Source organism: Gadus morhua, chromosome 21 (assembly GCF_902167405.1).
Source record: "Gadus morhua chromosome 21, gadMor3.0, whole genome shotgun sequence".
NCBI lineage: Eukaryota > Metazoa > Chordata > Actinopteri > Gadiformes > Gadidae > Gadus > Gadus morhua.
In genome coordinates this window covers 7,373,773-7,395,223 of record NC_044068.1, presented here as the reverse complement: position 1 = coordinate 7,395,223, position 21,451 = coordinate 7,373,773, and the positions used below count along the sequence as shown (strand labels likewise).

At 42.8% G+C, this 21,451-nt stretch overlaps 3 protein-coding genes across 9 annotated transcripts in view; 1 reads left to right on the top strand and 2 right to left on the bottom strand.

Annotated features, from left to right (window-relative positions):
- Nucleotides 1-3,704, top strand: part of sgk1 (serum/glucocorticoid regulated kinase 1) — a 33,265-nt gene extending 29,561 nt beyond the window's left edge. For all 7 annotated transcript variants that reach the window (XM_030345739.1, XM_030345741.1, XM_030345744.1 and 4 more), the window contains 5 exons: nucleotides 669-905; nucleotides 1,003-1,098; nucleotides 1,429-1,584; nucleotides 1,715-1,804; nucleotides 1,985-3,704. In XM_030345739.1, the coding sequence (XP_030201599.1) occupies nucleotides 669-905; nucleotides 1,003-1,098; nucleotides 1,429-1,584; nucleotides 1,715-1,804; nucleotides 1,985-2,152 (747 nt within the window). In that variant the 3' untranslated portion in view covers nucleotides 2,153-3,704. The remainder of the gene's footprint in view (nucleotides 1-668; nucleotides 906-1,002; nucleotides 1,099-1,428; nucleotides 1,585-1,714; nucleotides 1,805-1,984) is intronic.
- Nucleotides 3,705-4,404: 700 nt separating this feature from the next.
- LOC115534636 (cholesterol 24-hydroxylase-like) lies at nucleotides 4,405-12,845 on the bottom strand. The gene is made up of 15 exons (XM_030345754.1): nucleotides 12,512-12,845; nucleotides 12,360-12,437; nucleotides 11,982-12,063; nucleotides 9,049-9,122; nucleotides 8,235-8,321; nucleotides 7,554-7,692; nucleotides 7,278-7,391; nucleotides 6,855-7,017; nucleotides 6,409-6,474; nucleotides 6,179-6,251; nucleotides 6,004-6,088; nucleotides 5,646-5,756; nucleotides 5,434-5,522; nucleotides 4,871-4,937; nucleotides 4,405-4,784 (listed from the first exon to the last, which is right to left on the bottom strand). Exons 1-15 carry the CDS (start codon nucleotides 12,658-12,660, stop codon nucleotides 4,635-4,637), a joined length of 1,527 nt encoding a protein of 508 aa, XP_030201614.1. The 5' UTR covers nucleotides 12,661-12,845; the 3' UTR covers nucleotides 4,405-4,634.
- Nucleotides 12,846-12,967: 122 nt separating this feature from the next.
- LOC115534635 (cholesterol 24-hydroxylase) lies at nucleotides 12,968-20,224 on the bottom strand. The gene is made up of 15 exons (XM_030345753.1): nucleotides 20,004-20,224; nucleotides 19,853-19,930; nucleotides 19,632-19,713; nucleotides 19,451-19,524; nucleotides 17,197-17,283; nucleotides 16,764-16,902; nucleotides 16,447-16,557; nucleotides 16,036-16,198; nucleotides 15,556-15,621; nucleotides 15,318-15,390; nucleotides 15,151-15,235; nucleotides 14,798-14,908; nucleotides 14,606-14,694; nucleotides 13,923-13,989; nucleotides 12,968-13,834 (listed from the first exon to the last, which is right to left on the bottom strand). Exons 1-15 carry the CDS (start codon nucleotides 20,165-20,167, stop codon nucleotides 13,685-13,687), a joined length of 1,539 nt encoding a protein of 512 aa, XP_030201613.1. The 5' UTR covers nucleotides 20,168-20,224; the 3' UTR covers nucleotides 12,968-13,684.
- Between the last annotated feature and the right edge of the window lie 1,227 nt (nucleotides 20,225-21,451).

The window sequence follows — 21,451 nt, the reverse complement described above, 5'->3', positions numbered from 1 at the left end:
GCTGTCAGTCGCTGTCTTTTCTTTACTAGAGGATACGCCTCTCAGGAAACCATTGGGTGGGGGGGAGGGGGGGGGGGCGGTGAGACAGAATTAGCAGCACTGTACAGAGCCTGTGTATTTAAAAAGCAAAAGCAAATTTCCTGTGATTGTTGGCAGGGCAGAGACGGCGCTGATAAACCCCCCAAAAAAAAAACACATTTCCTTGCCTTTTCCCTCCCTTTTTCTCTGTTCTTTATTGCCTTCCCGAACGCTCTATTATCTCCTCCACCTTTCACCCTCCTCCCATCTATCTTTGAGTGTCCAAGTTAACTCTTTCACTTTCTCCTTCCCACCCACCTCATGGGTGTCATTTCCTGACACCAAGTTTTCCCGTCTGTCTCTGTGTCTCTCTGCCTGTCCGTCTGTCCCTTTCTACTTTGTCTCCTAATCTGTTCCTCTCCCACACATTTCCCCTGGTTTGCTGGCGACCCCTCCGCCTCCAACCATTAGCTTCCCTCTTTGATATGCGCCGTCATTAGCCCGCCGCTCCTTCCAGGACCCCCTTAATGGCTTCCCTTTAAACCAAGGCGGGTGCGTCGGTGCTGTTCACATTCAAAAAACCAAAGTGCTGGAAGCAAGGGGTGTTCCTGACACTCTGTCCCGATCTCTCTTCTTTTCGTTTCCTCCAGCTCTTCTACCACCTGCAGAGGGAGCGATGCTTCCTGGAGCCTCGGGCGCGCTTCTACGCCGCCGAGATCGCCAGCGCCCTGGGCTACCTCCACTCCCTCAACATCGTGTACCGGGACCTGAAGCCCGAGAACATCCTGCTCGACCAGCAGGGCCACATCATCCTCACCGACTTCGGCCTGTGCAAGGAGAACATCGAGCTCAACGGAACCACGTCCACCTTCTGCGGTACACCCGAGGTAAGGGGGGAGTCTCCCGTGGAATTCGGATCTCAAACTATTCGCCGAATCGGTGGAATCGTTTGTTAATGTCCTCTGACTTGTTGCCTCTCTGCAGTATCTGGCTCCCGAGGTGCTGCACAAGCAGCCGTACGACCGGACGGTAGATTGGTGGTGCTTGGGAGCTGTGATCTACGAGATGCTCTACGGCCTTGTGAGTACATGTTACGACTCTGCACACTGGGGGGCTCATCGCGTGTGCTGTATTGTATGTGCCATCGATCGGTCGTAGGCATCAGCGGACACACAAGGGCCCACGCCACCGCGTTAATCCATATCGATTGATGTGTTGGAATCGTGGCGCCAACGTCGCTACAACGAACCGAGACGGCAGATAACAATGCTAACTGTGTTGGATTACCCTTGGATTGTACATGTTTTAAAAATTTTAATTAAAATGAAACTAATAAACGTTCACTTTATTCGTTTCCAGCGGATATCTGAAACTCAAATCCTGACCTGTTGTGTCTCTGTCCCCCACCAGCCTCCGTTCTACAGCCGCAACACAGCGGAGATGTACGACAACATCCTCAACAAACCGCTGCAGCTGAAGCCCAACATCTCCAACGCGGCCCGGCACCTTCTGGAAGGTCTTCTCCAGAAGGACCGCACCAAGAGACTGGGCTGCACAGACGACTTTGTAAGTGTGTGTTTGTGTGCGCACGTGTTTGAATGTCGTCCAAGTACTTTTGTCACCGACAAAATTTTATTTTCTAACGCCACCGCGCCTCGACGTGAACTTGACTCTTTTCCTTCTGTTCCCTTTCCAGACTGAGATCAAGAACCACATGTTCTTCTCCCCCATCAACTGGGAAGAACTGAACGCAAAGAAGCTCACCCCTCCCTTCAACCCCAACGTGGTGCGTTACCCAAAACGAACAGTTTTGCCTCAGAGAGGATGTTGTATGTTTCTGTGTTGTTGTTTTTTTGAGCCACGGAAACTCTGCTCTCCAATCATTGTCTTCCATATCTCAAACATATTCAAACAGTTTATAACCTAAGCATTATTGACTCCCTTCTCTCTTTCTCTCGTTCTTCAGACGGGCCCTAATGACCTGCGGCACTTTGACCCAGAGTTCACGGACGAGCCTGTGCCCAACTCCATCGGCTGTTCCCCTGACAGCGCCCTGGTCACGGCCAGCATCAAGGACGCCGCCGAGGCCTTCCTGGGCTTCTCCTACGCCCCGTCCATGGACTCCTACCTATAGGGCCACGGCAGGAACACTGCACTGTAGCAGGGGTGCACACCACGGACACTATTTAAGACACAGGGAGGTGGCGGATAAAGTTGACGGGCGGGTACATTCACGGACACAGGGGGGGGGCAGCGTGCTGGAGAAGACTTGCACCTCGCCTTCCCCCCATTCCCCGTCTGGATGATGGAAACTGATGACCATATCCAACCCATTAATCGTTTGAGAACCCCCCTCCTTATCTATTCTGAGCGTCGACCCCTTTGGAAGAGTTTGAGAGGAAACGCAATTTGAGGGTCTGCCTGCCAAACCCACCCTGATCCCTCACCTTGAGCCCATGCCACACCCATGTCCTGCGATATAGCGCGATTCTTAGTCGGGGACATTTTGCACATTAGCTCTGATAGCTGTGAGGCTCAACTTGAAACTACAAAAAACACTATCCCATGCATGTGCACTTACCAGTAGACAGACTCAGAACAATAAAAAATAACCAACCAGAGATTTGCACAAACGCGTCAAAGGGGTTCAAGGCCTTTCCCACAGGAGGAAGACTTGGGTGTACCAACCCCATTACGTGGTTTCTAAACTTCATCTTATGTAGCTACGTAGCGTGTTATTTTCTCCGGCATGGCGCCTGTGGGCCTGCCGATCAATTTTACACAGCAACATGGAGATAGTGTGCATGTGGTGCTTTAGTTTCTTTGCATTGTTTCTATTTTTCCATTTTATTGCAAATGGAGATATTTAAAGCTGAATGTTACTAAGGGGGACTTACGTGTGGGGGTTCATCTTAAAAGGTGCCTTTATGTTTCTTCTTTAGCAGAAATTGTTTGTTCTTTTCATTTTGTCTCCAACTCCTCGTTTTGACCTTATTGTCCTGTTAGGGTCGATTGTTTGGTTATTTATCTTGTGTTTGATGGAGAACGGTCGGCGGAAAGGAACAATGTAGCACAAAGTCTGTACCCAGGGTCAGTCATCGATACGTTAGAGTGTTTGGTTAAGATTTAAACAGCGTGGGATGCGTTCCACAGACACTGGCTCTTCATCTGACATCAAACTGACAACGACCGATAACGGCCAAGCTGGATGGCACTAGGCTAGAGCGAGAGGGAGACAGAGTAAGGAAGATAACTGCTGCTGTGAACGGTGTGTGTGTGTGTGTGTGCGAGTGTGTGTGTGTGCGTGTGTGTGTGTGTGCGTGTGTGCATGTTGCCTAAAACCGTATGTGTGCTGTGTCTAAAAATCGTCCCTATCTTTTATGTTTGTTTACCAAACGAGTCCCCCTCATAATGTCTTCCATAAGCCTCCCGATACCGAACAAAGTCTCATTAACATCTGATCTCGACATTCCATTGTAATATTGCTGTTAACACAGTTTGAGGGTATTTAAGTTTATTTGTATATTTGGAGTTACGTGTACTAGTTTTAATGTATATTGAACGAAGACATGATGGTATGCCTAAAATATGTATATGTAACAATTTATGTTAAATGTATTGTAAATTGTAAAACTTTCAGATTTATGTGACCACGAATGGTTTGCAATAAAAAATGTTTAACTTAAGACCTATGCCTTGTCCATTATCTCTTATTGTCATATTTTTTTTAACGGTTTTTAGTAGTTTCACATCGTGTCATCTTGTTACAATAATAACTAATGGTGTACCCTAGCTGTTTTATTGTAGCCCTGCAGTACGTCTTTGAAGTGAAAGTCAACCAAAAGCGGGATCTGGGCCTATTTCAAACGAGTCAGCAATGTCTCAGTGGCCACCCCATGAAAGCTTTTCTCGCTTCTCTTCACAATAACAGTTAAGACTGCGGGAAAATTATGCTGAATTAAAACGGTGAACATTGCTCAAGAACGGGACTGTAGGACTTGGTGTATAGTTGGTAGGGATTCGAGCCTGTGACCAACTGAGTAGCGTCCTACATAAGCAGCGAGTTAGACTTCAACCCTCCTGTGTGCGTCAGCAGCACTGTTATGCAACTTTTGATTGTGTGTGTGTTTGTGTTTGTGTGTCAGAGGGTTGAGCATGGATTAACTGATAGGGCCTCGGTAGGTCAAAAGATTTGTCTGAACCCTGTGTGGAAAGTCAGTTGGTGCAAGTGAGTTCCATTCAGCCCTACTGACTGACTTAGAGGAGCGTCTTTTGATTGTGAGAAAGTATGTTAACTGTTGAAATAACCATTTGACAAAAACCCAGGAATAATGAAATAAGATAAATCTCCTATCTTTTATTTGGAGTAAAATAATGTTAAAAATGTTTAACTTGGAGAAACTCATCTTTATGTTACATGAAAGTTTCACGTTGCCTTTAGCAGCAAGGTCTTTACCACTACACCGTCTACGAAAATTGGCAAAGAACATGTCCTCTCCACGCTGTTTTCTTACCGGTCAGGTTACTCATAAGTAGTCGATCATCGCCATCTGCTGGTCATGTTGTGTCAGCAGTATACCACAGCTTCTTAGACCAGCTAATTGCGATATAAAGTTTCACATGTTGGGATTCCTGTGTTTAATGTTGCAAACGACCCCGCTCTTGGGCCTCAGGGTTAAAGTGTCAAGGATGTCAAAGGACTGTCCTGGCACCAGACTGAACTCAAACCTCTGAAGCAGCTTGGCCATCACCACTTTAGCCTCCATCTGGAATCACATCATACACACTCAGTTCGTGATTCTGGATTCTTATCGGAGTTAGCATGTTTGGTGTATCTACCTGTGTCACCCACCTGTGCAAACTTCTGTCCCAGACAGGAGCGTGGACCGAGAGCGAAGGGGTAGTAACAGTAGTAAGGCCTACAGGAAGATGGCTGCAGTAAATACACAACACTCTCTATCATTCATATAAGCCCTCAACTGAAGTAAATGTGGAAATCAGCAGTTCACATTGAAAGATTGACCCTATGCTTGCAACAATAAGAACATGACATTTCCAGAGCAATTCTCAAATGGGCTTTAGTCTGGAACCTCTCACTACCTTTTAGATTTTCAAGGGCCATGATCAACGGGCACAGACCAAAGTGATATGGACGGAAATTGGTAGACCTTCAACCAATCAGAGCAACCATCTGTTGAAGTGTGCGACTTCAGCGGCAGCCATCTTGGTCGTTTATGAAAAAGCCTCAACGGTGCTCCCATAGAGAGCCTAAGTAACGACCCTTCCCCTGTCCCCATGGGACCTTACTTCAGAGGAGAAAAATAAGTATGCTAGTGCATGTGAACATGATTTGTCTTGTTCCCAGGCTATGAGCATTAAATATCCACTATGCTCCTTTTTATGTAGACCACTTACTTGGGTGCGTCTGGATGAAACCGGTCCGGATCAAACGTCAGTGGGTCCTTGAAGAATTTCTCCATCCTTCCACAGACATGAGAGCTAAACTATAAAATACACAACAATTCACTTCAAACAATATTACTATCACCATTTTCTTCACCGCCTTTCTATGAAACTCGTTTCAAGAAGACTTATTTGACGAGATTAGAGAAACTGGGGCAACTCACCACGCACAAAGTTCCTGCAGGGATGTGAACACCACTGATGGTCATGTCCTCTGGCAACTGACGATTGGTTCCGGGAACGGTGGAATACATCCTAAGGGTCTCCTTCAGCACCTGTCAGATGAATATGAGATAAGGTAGAATGACTTGTGCTTCTTCAATCCAAGACGGGGAAATAAGCGTGTCCCCATGAAAAGTACAGGACCATTAAAAGAATTACAGAATTACAAAAATAAGAATAGCAACTTCAAAACGATACGCCAAATGTCCATACGCTTTTAAACTCTTAGCGATGCAGCTGTAAAGAGATTCACTTGAATCAATGTTCGGCCCTTAATCTTGATCCTTATTAAGGATCTACCTGTGATAGGTAGGTCAGCTCTCCCAAATCATCATTGCTTATCTCCTGCTTCATTCCAAGAACAGCATCCACCTCTTTCTGCGCTCTGGTGAACATAACAGGTTACAGTTATGTCTGTGTCAATCTCATAATTAAAGAATTAAAGTGTCTCATTGCTGCTCGTATTGCTTCTCACTTTTTCATGATGTCAGGGTTTCTTGCTAGTTCCATGATGCAGAAGGCAAGCTGATTGGCTGTAGTATCCTGTCCTGAAAGCAGTTATGTCTCAATACAATTATTGCTGATCAACAAGAATATGTTCACTGATAATGGGTAAATGATTCATTATCAAGATGTTTCATACAGACTATAATTATGTCTACACAACGTATATAGGTATCAATTAACATTTATATCGAGACTAACCTGCGATGAAGAATGTCACAAAGTTGTCCAACATAAGATCCTCATCTTCTTTAGTCCTTTCCTCTTCTTCAATAAAGCAAGTATTGGTATTTATTCTTCTATCCATCGATCAAATGATCCATCAAACTGTACTTTCAATGACTTAGCATTTAGGTGTTTCACTTTGAAAGGTAGCTGGAGCCACTGACTACAAGGTAATCGGAATCTGTTCAAAGCATCATTCAATATTAATTCTTTCCATTGATAAAAACATTTTCGATTGGTTTTGGATTGATTCTGTACTCATTGATGTCCATGACCAAGGATGCTAACCACCATGCTGACCAATCAAAGAACAGTACTCCTCCTGCATTGACTTCCCTTTGTCTCCTTTTATCTTGCAACAAATTAATTTCAAGGCATTGCTATTTATGAACCAGATTTTATCATAGTATTTTGAACCCAACCTTGTCCAGCTGATTTGATGATCTGAGTGAGGATGTCTTTGGGTACATCTTCGCCATTTTGGATGGCGGTTCTCCGTTTGGAGATCCAGGCTTCTCCTGTGGTCCGCAGAAGCTGGCACGACTCCCTCACCTCCTTGATGAACGGTCGGTTCTTCGGCATTAGCTGGAACGGTTAAATACTGAATCATATAAGCAAGTTCATCTTCCATCAAAAGGTTTCTGGGTTTGATTCCAAATGTCTGCAGCCATCCTGAAGAACCCCTTGGGCAGGATACCTCACTGCTTACTTCTCCTTAATTACATAGTATTTAAATTCACTGTTGCTCATGAAAGCAATACAAGTGTCTAATAAATAGTAATACGTAGTATCCAGTGTGAACAAATTTGCATATTGACGCCATATCTGAAAATGATAGCATGTACCTGAAAAAGCATGTCTCGGGTGGTATGAACCATGGCTGTCAGACACATCTCAATGGCTCTAGGGAAAGGCGAGTCCTTGTTTTGGTTGAGGTCCAAATCGATTCCAAAGGCCACCTGAAAATTAGCAATACAACATCAGTAGATCATGCAGATATTTTAAAGCATTTTGAAGGAAAATTAAACTCTGAGAATGGGATTTGTGAGCAGTTGAACATTTGAGAGTGACCAGGCAGGGAAACATATGACATATGAAAAGGAGGACAGACTTTGGATTACCTTGGTGATGACATCTAAGGTCACACGGTTGAACAACTGGAGCATCTTTGCTTCTTTTTTGCTGTCTGCTAAATTTGTGAGTTCATCCATGAGGTTTTCTGCCCTCTCGTTGAAGGTCCCCATCAGGCCCCTGAGGTACCTGGAAAAAATGATTTGGTCAGTCTTGGTGTCAGCACAGAAAGCAATGGATGGGGGCCTGTCCCTGGAAATGTCGAAAAATGTCGAAAAATAGGATTTTAAAATAGATTTTTTTAAATATTTGAATAGATTTTGTAATGGATATTAATTCCTGGACAGATGGTAATTACTCTCATGTTCATCTGATAGGCTGTGATGCGATCTTGATACGCAGGTCTAAAGTCTTTACGATGGTTTAAAGTATATTGCCTTCATACGATAAGCAGGCATGACCGCTCACAAACAATAGGCTAACATTACAATATAAAAGGATTCCCTATTGGATTAGCCTGCCTTTGACTGGATAACCAAAGCTAAAAACCCATCATAGTAAACCATTGGGCCCAATATTAACTACAGTACGACATTTAATATGATAATAGGAAAATCATAGATTGGTTCATTTTTTTTCATTAAAAAAACTGCTGTTGCTACATGGACCGCCAAACTACAAACGTCCCCGTTTTTCCTTTCAAAACTCTGGTCACCTTAGTGTCAACTTACAGACTGCTGAAGGCAGGGTCCATTATCCGTCGTTGTTTATGCCACTGCTCGTGCTCGGTAGCTGTAAGCAGGCCATTTCCCATAAACCTATGTTGGGGGAATAGAGAAAAGTGCGTACGATTGGAGGGATTATTGCGTCGGATTTGAACATTTGAGATGACACCAATTGGTTGAATATAATAGAATGTATCAAATGAACCAATACCTTCTCTCACAATACATTCTCGTTGAAACCATGATGATAATAAGCATGCACAGAAATAAACAAGTGTTTTAGTACTTTTAGACTTAATTGCTTTCTTTGAGACAAATCTAGGATATATTTATCAATAGATTAGAGAACTGTATTGGCCCAGTCTTGAATTGGTTTAGGAGTTATATCACTGGCAGGGACCTTGTCTCCCTTGGCTCCCATTATACCTCTTCAAAATTCTTGCTACATTCCTCAGCGACCTGATTGGAGTGAGCAGGAGAGCCTTGTGGAAGAGACAGCCTTGTTTACTGTTAAACCTTCTGCGGTTTTCCCAAATGTATCTCTGTTATTGTAATTTGTAGGCTACTGTTATTTTACACTCAGTTCATGTTCTGGGCACTTGCTGTTATAATTTACTCACACTTACTTACAGATTGATGTTGAAATCTTATATACACCTACACTCAATTATAATTATGAATCATCAATCAATATTATCAATATTTTATGTTCAAGATTCCATCTCAACAAATGTGATACTGAGAGATAACTATAATTGCATTACATTGGTGTTTATATTAATGGCAGGTTTAAATAATCAATCCGAGTAAATGAGATTACCTCGATCCAAAAAGTCCAAAGAATAGCTTGTATATGGGCTTAGGTTTTAGGCACTTAGGGGACATCAAGATCTCCTGCAATCACCAGAAGAAACAAATATCAAATAATGAATTCCTAATATTTGTACCATTGCACTCTTTATTGAGCCATTTTTGAGTAGCATCCATCAAGCAGCAGCAGCCCAGGACCCGGACAACGCACTGGGTTGTGGCACGGTTCGACCAATGATCCAGATGCCTCGGACACCAGCCTTCCGAGTTGTATCGACCAGCCAATTTCATGAGAGAATTACAGAGTCGAACGGGAACGCTATAAGTGCTCCGAAACCGGAAATTACAACTCGGAAGGCTGGTGTCTGAGGCATCTTGATCCCACCATTTAGGCGCGTTCGCTGTCCTGGTGATAACGAGACGGCTCACCGGTGATGACGCTCTAGCTTACACGTGTTCCCGACAGTGACCGATGATGTGAACTGCGTTGGCAATCTAAAAGTTCTTCACAGCAGTTGTTTTTAATCTGATAAAAAAGAGTCAGAACTAAACAGAATTTAGTAGGATCAGTTTCAAGTGTGCATGGCTTTATTTCCTTGATGCCTATCACCTGCTTTCCTATTGCTTTTATTTATGAGAAGCACATACAGTGTTGCCACTGAATGGAAGGCAACACTTGCCCTTATCTAGAGTTGATTTACCAGTACACAACGTTTACAACTGAGAAAGGTCGATGCCAACAGACGGTTACAACGTCAATCAATAGTAAAGTTACATGATGGTTGATTATTTTATATTGAGCAAAACGTTCGTCGTTCCGCCATGTTCATGCGCGTCACTAGTAAACCAATGGTCACCAACTGCGCAACTCTGTTTTTCAAATTTGGCCCAGGTTGCCGAACGGAAGAACGGAACAGCGTCATGAGGTGTCGTTCACGCAAACTTTCCGACGTCGCGCAAATCTTTTCCCCATAATTTCCAGCGATGTGAAAGCACCATCAAGGCTCGATTCCACCGGAGGCGTATGCGCCGCGGCATGGCTGCGCCGCGGTCACCGCTGCTGATCGCTTCCACTCTAATCAATGGGACCATTTCCACCGGGCGCGCCGCGGAACGTTTCAGCAGCGTCCCAGGAGCGGCGTGCCGCGCCGCGGCGCTATCTTTCCATCGCACTTCTATTTTTGTCGCGAGCCGCTGCTAAACCGCGTCAATTTCGACAGAGCAGATCGAGCCGGGCAGGAAGTTAAAAGTAAAAGCCATAGAGCATCCGATCAATTTTCTAAATAAAACTCAATACTCAGTTCATATAACTTCACATCAACATTATTACGTCATGACCGGTGGCACCAGGTCAGCAGTCAATCAATCAAAGGGTCGGCAACATGGACGACGAGAGACTCATTGTCGAAGTTCAGCAACATGAAGTCATTTATGTACCAAATCATCCTTTTTATAAGGAAAATATCAGAAAGGACAAAGCGTGGCATTTAAAGGCATATTGTACGATTTTCAGTGCACTTTTTAATATGTTGTTGAAATTGGTTTTTACATCCTGACAGCAATAAATAACTTATGGGCAATGAAAAAGAAGCGAAAAAAAAAAGAATTCTGTATCTGCTATAAACCTGTTAAAATGCTTACCAATCGGAGACATTGTACCCGAATCTAAAGAACCAATCACAAGCCTGCGCGTTCTCTCCCCTCTGTACGAGCCTGGGCCGGCCTGAGCGCGTTCACGGAGGGCAAAGAAAGCGTTGTTATCATAGTAGTTCATGACAGTGGACTAGACCTAGTGAGCCTACAACGTTAACACGATGGAAGAAAAAAAACAGAAGTTACCACTGCCACCGTTACTTGCCCCGGTTCATCCTTTTAAAAAGGCAAGAAAAAGAAAGACAGAAATTGAAAAGGCAGCAACAAAAAAATTTTGGAGAATGCTCGAGGAAAAACGAGAATAAATATTGGATTCGCTTTTCAGCGATGGCGACAGCTGAGGGAGTTGAATGGCCTGAAAAGTGACGCAATGGTTGCCGTTGAAGTAAGCCGTAAGCAGCATTAGCGCTCGTGCACGGCTCTGTGTCGAGGGGTTGGGGCAGGGAGTCCTGAAGGGTGGGGGAGGAGTTAAACGGAACTCCGAAGAGAAGCTAATTTCAAATCATGCTAGCTCTCTCACATCGTACAGTAGGCTATAGCTTCTTTTTTTTTTAGCAATAGTTTTGGGAGTGGAAGGTGAGTACGTTAGGTTTAGGATTATCGCGTGATCTCGCGTGAATACGGCTGGCTCGCAAGGCAGCGCTACGCTGCCGTTACGCGCCCGGTAGGAATGGACGCAGGGCAGAGGACGCAGCCGTTCCACGGCGCGTACGCTTCCGGTGGAATCCCGGTGTTAGAATTCCGAGGGATGAAGACAGAAAGGGGCAGTGCCTCCGAGAAACGCCGACAGAAAGCTGGGAGATTTCCCGATTTCCAACGCGGAAGACTGGCGTCCGAGGAATCTGGAACACATCAGGTGTGATCCGTAATTTCCAAAATGTTCACGTTTATATCCATCGTCTATCTAATTAGCATATGTTTTGGGTAAGGGTTATATATATATATATATATATATATATATATATATATATATATATATATATATATATGTAAACGTTGAAGAACATATTTACTTTTCTTAAATTAGATTAATTATTATTAATAATTGTTTTATTGAAATGTAACAAAAAAAATTGACGTTGAAAACTCGACTGGGGCAGCTAGGAGGCGACGGTGACGTAAAAAGTCGAGAAAAAACCCCGGAAAAAACAGATCTGCCACGCCACAGTGCGTTGCCACACCACAGTGCTGTTACCAAACTGTTTCTGGCTCCGGGACTGCAGCTCGATGCTATTCCTCCTTGTTCAACTGATGGGCTTGTTGAGGCACTGAAATAACTTCATATTTTACCTTCGTAGCCTCTGGACAGGTCACCAATAAAATAACAATATGAGCTGCATTAACACGAACAACAGGTCCATACATTTCAGCACTGTGAAAGAATAAAAAGACATAAGACATTATGAGAGGTAACTGTAATGATAAGTGCTAACAAAGGAGCTGACACTAGGTGGAGCTCTAACATCAAAAGATGCTGGATTGACTGTATGTTGTGCCGCAGAGTGGAAGTAGACCGAGGGAGTTCAATATTAAAAACACAAGTTCTATTCATGTTTTATTTATAGATTAATAACAACATTACAGTAACCGTATTTGCTTTTTACCGTGCTCATAGTAAAAGTTGCCCACTGCCTGAACTATCAATAGTTCTAACCGACACCTACTTACCACTGTTGGAATTTGTCGTGGAGAATTTTTCCACCCTCCGTTTCTTCTTTCATCATCGATGAATGCCCAAATAAAAAGCTGCAATGATCAAAGTAATTGGTCAATCGTGCTAACCAAACGACTAAGCCCGAAAGCAGTTGGAGAGTTCTTACCTGTCTCGTGGTGGGCCAGGGATATGATCATATTTCATGTGAATGTGTTTGATATACAAACAATAAACAAGGAACGCAACTGCAATCAGAAGGAAACAATAGAACATCGCATAGCAGGCCCAGTTTGTCATAAGGTAAAACAAACCCATTTTAACTTGGAGGCTTTTCGGAGTGCAATCTGTTTCTGGTGTTCACAATGCTATGGAGGAGGTACTAGTGTTTTCCTCATGCGCACTTTGGGACCGTTGATTAATATTTAGCCTACCAGTTGACAAAGCAAGCCAATAACGTTACACGTTCTACTTATACCCGCGATTACCCCGTTTTTTTTTTCCTTTTTGGTTTAAATGTTCTGCTGTGTACAAAATATTTCATGAAGATGTAAAGTATAATATAGATATGATATTGTATTGTATATGGTGTAGTGGTAAAAAAAAGAGGTGCGTAAACAATGAATTGTGTGATCAGGTAAGGCTGGCCACGACATACCAAATATTTGTTTGTTTAATAGTAGAATTTAGTTAGTACAAGCAGTAGTAGGCCTATAGGATCTGGAATTACAAACTGCATCTTGCACACCTTATCTTATAATGCATCACTTCATTTTAAAGTTTGTGTTTCACTTTGGGGTCGAGGTCTTCTGCTGGCCTCGGCGGCAGGGGTCCTTTTATGACGTAGCCATGCAGCTCTTATCAGTGAACCTTTGACAGATAGAGCTGAGAAGCAAGATAATGCTGCAAGACACAGAGCAGTCTCACGAAAACGTGTCAAAGTTCAAATAGGCCTACCTGCCAGTCCTAAAATATAAATCCAAATAACAACAATCACAAGTTGAGTGAGATCCGTGATGGAGCGTCGTGAAGTTACAAGGAATCCGCAAGTTTGGTGACGGTTACTCATGAGTAGTCCATCATCGCAATCTGCTGGTCATGTTGCCTCAGTAGGACCATATAGCTTCTATGGGTCTATTCTGCGTACTGGCGGAAAATCGGAAGCGAAATGAAATGGCCTAATTTGGCCGCCTTATTATATGAGAGAGATATGTTCATGGAGTTCACCCATAATGACTTGTATATTTCCTGTATATTTTCAGAGGCAATTGTTGATACTCTACATCTATAATTAATAGTAACATAACTCATTCGCAGGATATGTTCATTGCAAAATGAAATTTCACATGTTGGGATTTCTGTGTTTAATGTTGCAAACAACCCCACTCTTGGGCCTCAGGGTTCCAGTGTCGAGGATGTCAAAGGACTGTCCTGGTACCAGACTGAACTCAAACCTCTGAAGCAGCTTGGCCATCACCACCTTAGCCTCCATCTGGAATCACATCATACACATGCTCAGTTTGAGTTTATGGATTCTTATCAGAGTAAGCATGTTTGGTGTGTCTACCTGTGTCACCCACCTGTGCAAACTTCTGTCCCAGACAGGAGCGTGGTCCGAGAGCAAAGGGGAAGTAACAGTAGTAGGGCCTACAGGAAGATGGCTGCAGTAAATACACAATACTCTTTAAGGACTGTCAACTGAAATTAATGTGAAAAGTCAGCAGTTCACATTGAAAGATTGACCCAATGCTTAAACGAATACGAAGACACTTGTTATTCTCTAAAAGTAGTTTCATTTGGTAGGTAATCAATTAATGGGGGAGCTTATCATATAATACTGTGGGTAATTTGAGATAAAAAAAAAATATTTGTGTATTAATCATATAAACGATTAGCCTGACATCGTCCCGATCAATTCTGAAATACGTTTTAGTCCTGAACCTCTCAATACATTTTAGATTTCCATGGGCCGTTATCAACAGGCACAGACCAAAGTGCTTCTGGGTGGAAATTGATAGGCTTTCAACCAATCAGAGCAACCAATAGTGTGAGACTTCAGCGGCAGCCATCTTGGTAATTTATGAAAAAGCCTCAACGGTGCTCCCATAGATAGCCTAAGTCACGCCCCAAGAAAGAAAATAATATACATATTCAGAAAGAATATGTATGGTATTGAACGTGAAGATGAGCACGTAGATTGTTCTTGTTCACATGCTATGATAATTAAATATCCAGTATGCTTCTTTAAGAGTAGACTGCTTACTTTGGAGCGTCTGGATGAAAACGGTCCGGATCAAACGTCAGTGGGTCTTTGAAGAATTTATCCATCCTCCCACAGACATAAGAGTCAAACTGTAAAACACACAACAATACACATCAAATCATACTACTGTCACCATTTATCAGTTCAAGAATATTAAGCTTCAAGAAGACTTCTTTGACTGTAGCAACTGACCATGGCCATAACTCCTGCAGGTATGTGAACACCACTGATGGTCAGGTCCTCCGGCAACTCACGAGAAGTTCCCGGAGAGGGGGCATACATCCTAAGGGTCTCCTTCAGCACCTGCCAGAAAAACACAAGATAAGGTAGAATGACTCTTTAATCCCAGACGGGAAATAAGCTTGTCCCTGTGAAAAGTACAGGAAAGTTATAGGAATTAGAGATTCAAAAATGCAAAAAAAAATACAAAACAAGGCAAAAAAATATAAAGCTATATAAACTAATACTCTTAGCAATGTAGATGTAATGAAATACATGTTATTAAATGTTTTTTCTCTTCATCTTGATCCTTATAAAGGATGTACCTGTGAGAGGTAGGTCAGCTCTCCCAAATCATCATAGCTAATCTCCTGCTTCATTCCAATAACAGCATCCACCTCTTCCTGCGCTCTGGTGAACATAACAGGTGAGAGGATTGTCTCCCGCAAATCTCATCAATTAATTAAAGTTTGCTTCTCCTGTTGCCTCTTACTTTTCCACGATGTCAGTCTTCCTTGCAAGTTCCATGATGCAGAATGCAAGCTGATTGGCTGTAGTTTCCTGTCCTGAAAGCGGTGATTGGTCTCAATAAAAGTAATGCCGATCAGCCAGAATATGTTCACTGATAATGGTTAAATGATTCCATATCTCGATGTTTTATACAGCAACAGTCCATAATTATGTCTACACAACGTATAAAGTTATAAAGTCACGTTTACATTGAGGCTTACCCGCGATGAAGAACGTCACAAAGTTGTCCAACATAAAATCCTCATCTTCTTTGTTAATTTCCTCTTCTGCAAGAAAAAAAAAGTCTTTACTCTTCTAGCCAATATATCAAATGATCCACCAAACTGTACTTTCAAGGGCAAAGCCTTTATGTTATTTCACTTTGAAAGGTAGTTGGAATGACTTAAGGTCGCCTACATCTTGGTAAAGCATCATTCAATATTAGGTCATTCCATAAATAAAACCCTCCTTAAAATTTCTGCATTTATTTTCTGAATCTACAGTAAATTTGGTTGGGATTTGTTCTGTGCTCATTCATGTAGCTATGTGAAGACCTAGGATGCTAACCACCGGGCTGACAAATCACAGAACAGCACTACTCCTGCGTTGACTTCACTGTGTCTCTTTTTCTCTTGCAACCAATTCATTTCAAGGCATTGCCACTCATGAACCACATTTTATCATAGTATTTGAAACACAACCTTGTCCAGCTGATTTGATGATCTGAGTGAGGATGTCTTTCGGTACATTTTCGCCATTTTGGATGGCAGTTCTCCGTTTGGAGATCCAGTCTTCTCCTGTTGTCCGCAGAAGCTGGCACGCCTCCCTCACCTCCTTGATGAACGGCCGGTTCTTTGGCATTAGCTAGAAGAGTTAAATGTTCAAACATAAAATCAGGGGTAGTAGTGTATAGAGAGATGGGGTGTTCGATCATTCGTTTCTGGGTTCGATTCCCAATGTCTGCAGCTAACCCGAAGGACCACTTGGGGCAGGATACCTCACTGCTTAGCTCTCCTTAATAACATACTCTTTAAATTCACGGTTGCTCATAAAAGCAATACAAGTGACGAAAGAATAGAAATGCGTAGTATCCCGAACTAGCGTGAAGATACCTCAAAAAACATGTCTTGGGTGGAATGAACCATGCCTTTCAGACACATGTCAATGGCTCTAGGGAAAGGCGATTCATTGTTCAGGAGGTCCAAATCCATTCCAAAGGCCACCTGAATGTTAGTAATAAAACATCAGTAGAATGTTTAGATATTTTAGTCTTTTGAAGGAAAACGATTTCCTGAGAATGGGATCTGTGAGCAGTTGAACATGTTAGGTTGACCATGGAGTAAACAAGGAAAATAAAGTAACCTGTGAACTCTTCATTTACGTTTATTCATTAACTATCACATGGTGGACAGACGTTTGGATTTAGTACCTTGGTGATGACATCTAAGGTCACACGGTTGACCAACTGGAGCATCTTTGCTTCTCTTTTGCTGTCTGCTAACTTTGTGAGTTCATCCATGAGGTTTTCTGCCCTCTCGTTGAAGGTCCCCATCAGGCCCCTGAGGTACCTGGATATTAAACGAGAAGTCTTGGTGTCAGCGCAGAAAGCAATGGATGGGGGCCTGTCCCTTGAAATGTCCCCGTTTTAACATATTTTAATAGATTTTTAAATGGAAAAGGTAATCTCAAAACCATTGGGCCCCACCTTTACTAGGCCTACATATTAGATGTAATATGACAATAAGAAAAACATAAATTTGTTTCTTTTTTATTTCAGAAAATATGATAAATGGTCCAACAAACTACAATGTCCCTCTTTTTCCTTTCAAAACTCTGGTCACCTTAAACTGGGTTCAACTTACAGACTGCTGAAGGCAGGATCCATAATCCGTCGTTGTTTATGCCACTGCTCATGATCGGTAGCTGTAGCCAAGCCATTTCCCAGAAACCTATGTTGTAGGCAAAGAGAATAGTGAGTAAGAATTTGAGAGTTGGAAATAACACGAATTGGGAATGTGAAAAATGGATCAAATAAAGCGATTCTTTCTCTCGCACAAAAATAATCCCTTTTTTGTACTTTTAAAATTAATTGTTAAAACTTTGAGACAGTAAACCAGAATATTTATCACCAGGCCCGCCGACAGGGGGGGACAAACGGGTACGTTGTCCCGGGCCCTGGACTGGCCCTGGAATGGGGGGGGGCCCATAACTGGGCCCCCATGAAGTTGGGATTAATTATTGTATGTATACTTCAAAATGTGTTGATTTAGAGAAGAAAAGTTCTTTATTTGCATTCAATTAATGACTCCTAGATTGTTTGCCTTCATTGCCCTTGAAAAAACGGCCAATAACCCCCTATCACCCCTATGCCAAAATGGTTTGGTCTTTGGAGAAGAGGTCTCAGGAGCCCTGGAAAAAAAAAGAAAGGCGAAAAAGAGAGGAAGAAGCCGAAAGCCTGAGGGGATCTCTTTATAAATATTTCAGAAAAGACTCAGGTGATGCTGCAGGTACCAGTAAAGGCAGCTGTGCAGCACAGCCAGGTAAGACACGGCCAACTTTCTCCAGCCCCGTCGTCAAGTAACGCAGGCACAGGCGGCGTGTCAAACATATTAGCGCAGCACCACATGAGCAAGTCACACGGAGATCAATATCAGACAGACAGGGGGCATTGAATAATTTGATAACCACAACGGCTTTATTACACTGTGTTTCATACGCCTATATCTAATTGAATCTTAGAATATGCACATTACCCCGCAAATAGGCCCATGTCCAAATCAAATGTTTCAGGCAGGCACGCGCTGCGCACTCCAATCAGGCTGAATTGATTTGAGAATCATTCCCAGTCAGCTGAATTACAGCCAGTGTAACGCGGCTCATGGTTTAAAATAAGCCAGTGGCATGGCAACATGTGAAATTGCCATTTAGATAGAGTTGGATGTAACGAATGGGTTATAAACGTGACGTTTTGGGGTAGCCTGTAACTTAGTTTCTGATTGCCGTTAACTTGAAACTCGCCAGATGAATGGGCTCCGCCTTGTTCCCCAAACATTCTCTGGAAGTTCAGCGGACATAAACGCGGGTCTGGCGATAAATAAAAGTACCCTTGACATGATTCCCCTTGGTCAAGTGAAAAATGGTCGATGAAATGTGCAGTTAATGAGCTCTAAGTGAATACAATAGCGTGAGTTTTATTGTGGTTTGATTCTGAAAGCCATAACTTCACTCAGTCCATATCCATAGCCTATCCAATTAAAGTTGTAAATAATCATTTTGGTTTATCCGTAATAAATGGGCTTGTCATCCCGACGTCATGTGTTTGGGAGCTGCACAAGGGAATTCTGTGGTTGTGTTTCGGCGTTTGACAATTTGGGAACAAAAAAAAAAACCTTAGATTTTTAAACTTTTGTAGTCTTTGGGATAGAGTTAGCCAAGTTGATCAGTCTATTCTTTTCTGTGTTAAATCGTCAAATTAAGGGGTTTTCAATTTGTTCTTTTTTAAATGGTTCATTTTGACCCGTTAATTTAGATATAGCCCTTTTTATCGAAATATGTTCACCTTTATAGGAGAGGCTAGAGAGGATGAGAGAGAAGAACAGGCTACCAAACAGGATGAGAGAGAGGAAGAACAGGCTACCAAAGAGGATGAGAGAGAGGAAGAACAGGCTACCAGTGAGATAGAGGAAGAACAGGCTACCAAAGAGGATGAGAGAGAGGAAGAACAGGCTACCAGTGAGATAGAGGAAGAACAGGCTACCAGTGAGAGAGGGGGGGGGGGGGGGGGGGGGGGGCCCATTGAGAGAATTTTGTCCCGGGCCCAGCCAAACCTGTCAGCGGCCCTGTTTATCACTATAGAACCAAAACAGGTTCACGACTACGTCGAAGCGATTGCGTAGTCACTGGTCATTGCGTTGCATCAACGTGGAACCAAAAAGGGCTTTACTTTCTGATTGACATTGCAATCTCATATAGACCTACACTTACACTCCATTAAAATTGTTAATATTTTATATTCAAGATTCCATCTAAACAAATGTGATGTTGAGGAATAACTATAATTGCATTAGGCCTACATTACATGAATGGCATGTTTAAATAATCAAACCATGAGATTACCTCGTTCCAAAAAGTCCAAAGAGTCGTTTGTAAGCAAGTTTGTGTTTTAGGTACTTGGGGGACATCAAGATCTCCTGGAAATACAATTATTAAATAATGAAGCGCAAATATTTGGACCTTTGCACTCTTTTCTTGATCAACTGCTGGCTTGTGGATGCACTGAAATAACTTAATAGTTTACCTTTGTAGCCTCAGGACAGGTCACAAGTATAACAACGACGTGAAGAGTATTAATCCTAACAACTGGCCCATACATTTCAGCCCTGTGAAAGAATAAATAGACATCTAAGACGTATGAGGGGAAACCGTATTTGTGTTGTTATTTACCGCACCGTTATAGTGATAGTCGAGCTCGCCCAATAGGTTGCACTATCAACAGTTTTAAACGAAACCTATACTTACCACTGTAGGAATTTGTCGTGGACATTTCTTCCACTCTGTGTTTCTCCAATCATTGTTCGTGAATGCCCAAATAAAAAGCTGCAATGATCAAAGTAATTTGTCAATCTTGCTAACCACACGACTAAGCGAGAAAGCATTGGAGAGTTCTTACCTGTCTCTCGGTGGGCCAGGGATATGATCATATTTCATGTGAATGTGTTTGATATACAAACAATAAACAAGGAAAGCGACTGCAATCAGAAGGAAAATACAGAACATTGCATAACAGGCCCAGTTTGCCAGAATGTAAAATAAACCCATTTTAACTTTTTGCATGCAGTTCTGTAGGCTATTCGAGGAGTGCTTTCTGTTTCTGTTTCACAATGGGAGGAGTCAGTATTTTCCTCATGCGCACCGCGCCATCCGTTGATTTATATTTACCAGTGCACAAATTATACCTCACTTTAATTGTAGACAAAACAATGTGTTTTCAATTTTAGTACAGTTTACTGCCCCATACACTTATATTTTGTTACCAGCATCAACAGACGGTAACGAAGGCATAATCATTTATGTTTGTGTTAACTTCTTTGAAACATTAATCACTTTTTTTGGCGCTAACTTTGTGGTTGAGGTCTTCTGCTGGCATCGGCAGGGGGCAATATCATCCCACTGCAGACGCAAATGGGCGTTCTCGTGTGGTGGGGGTTCCCGTTTACGCAGACTGGAACGCACCCTTCTTATTCTCCGTCGCCTTTCTCGCTGAACTGTAATGTCAAAGTGTACTTCTCCGAAACCATGTAAATAGTGTTGTAAATAAACTTCCAAAGCTATTCAAATCTTATTTGGAAAATAACTTCACGTGGTGTGTCTTTTTACAATTTATCCAGCATTCGTAGTGTTGATCAGCAGTGAAATAGTCCGCAAAAGACGTTGACGTCGCTTAGCAACCGAAGACGCTGGGGTTGACAAGTTACCGGACTACTACCATGCAACTGAACGGAGCGTTCCACGTTGACGTCGCTTAGCAACCGAAGACGCTGGGGTTGACAAGTTACCGGACTACTACCATGCAAGTGAACGGAGCGTGTAATAATTAAGCAATAGATCACGCCAGGCTGTGGTATGTGCTCATTATACCACTGTTAAGGGGCGTTGTCCGGCCCCGACGCGCAGCGGAGGGCCGGCGACCCCCTTCAAAGTGGTATAATGAGCACATGCCACTGACTGAAGTGATCTATTGCTTTTATACAACGGTTACTGTTATGGCGAAACGAAAGTCATAGACACACTACATTTAAAAAGAAACCAAGAAAGTCAAAATAGCTGTTTATTAAAGAATACAAAAAAGTAGTCCCTCCTGGCTGCCGCTATGCATCGACGGTCGCTATGCAACACACTTTAGCGTCCCTCCGAGAGAACGGTTGTACCGGTTTCCACTTCAAGGCGCGGAGTGATACTTTCACAAAATGATCGGGCGTCATAGCAGTTATGTATACACTCATTATACAACAGTTAGGAACCAATCAGATCGCTGGATTTAGGCCCCCCGTTGTATAAGTAAGGAATAATCACCGAGAGGCAGGGCACTAAACAGTTTGATGCCCGGCTCGTGGACGG

What these genes read in the sequence shown, in the direction of transcription:
- LOC115534635 (XM_030345753.1), bottom strand. Translation starts at nt 20,167, where the DNA reads ATGCAAAAAGTTAAAATGGGTTTATTTTACATTCTGGCAAACTGGGCC. An exon ending in TGTGACGTTCTTCATCGCGG is followed by an intron (nt 15,391 to 15,555) that starts GTAAGCCTCAAT and finishes CACCGCTTTCAG; the next exon opens with GACAGGAAACTACAGCCAAT. An exon ending in AGCTGACCTACCTCTCACAG is followed by an intron (nt 14,909 to 15,150) that starts GTACATCCTTTA and finishes TTTTTCTGGCAG; the next exon opens with GTGCTGAAGGAGACCCTTAG.
- LOC115534636 (XM_030345754.1), bottom strand. Translation starts at nt 12,660, where the DNA reads ATGGGTTTGTTTTACCTTATGACAAACTGGGCCTGCTATGCGATGTTC. An exon ending in CCTGGCCCACCACGAGACAG is followed by an intron (nt 12,438 to 12,511) that starts GTAAGAACTCTC and finishes TGATCATTGCAG; the next exon opens with CTTTTTATTTGGGCATTCAT. An exon ending in CCTTAGATGTCATCACCAAG is followed by an intron (nt 7,392 to 7,553) that starts GTAATCCAAAGT and finishes GCTAATTTTCAG; the next exon opens with GTGGCCTTTGGAATCGATTT.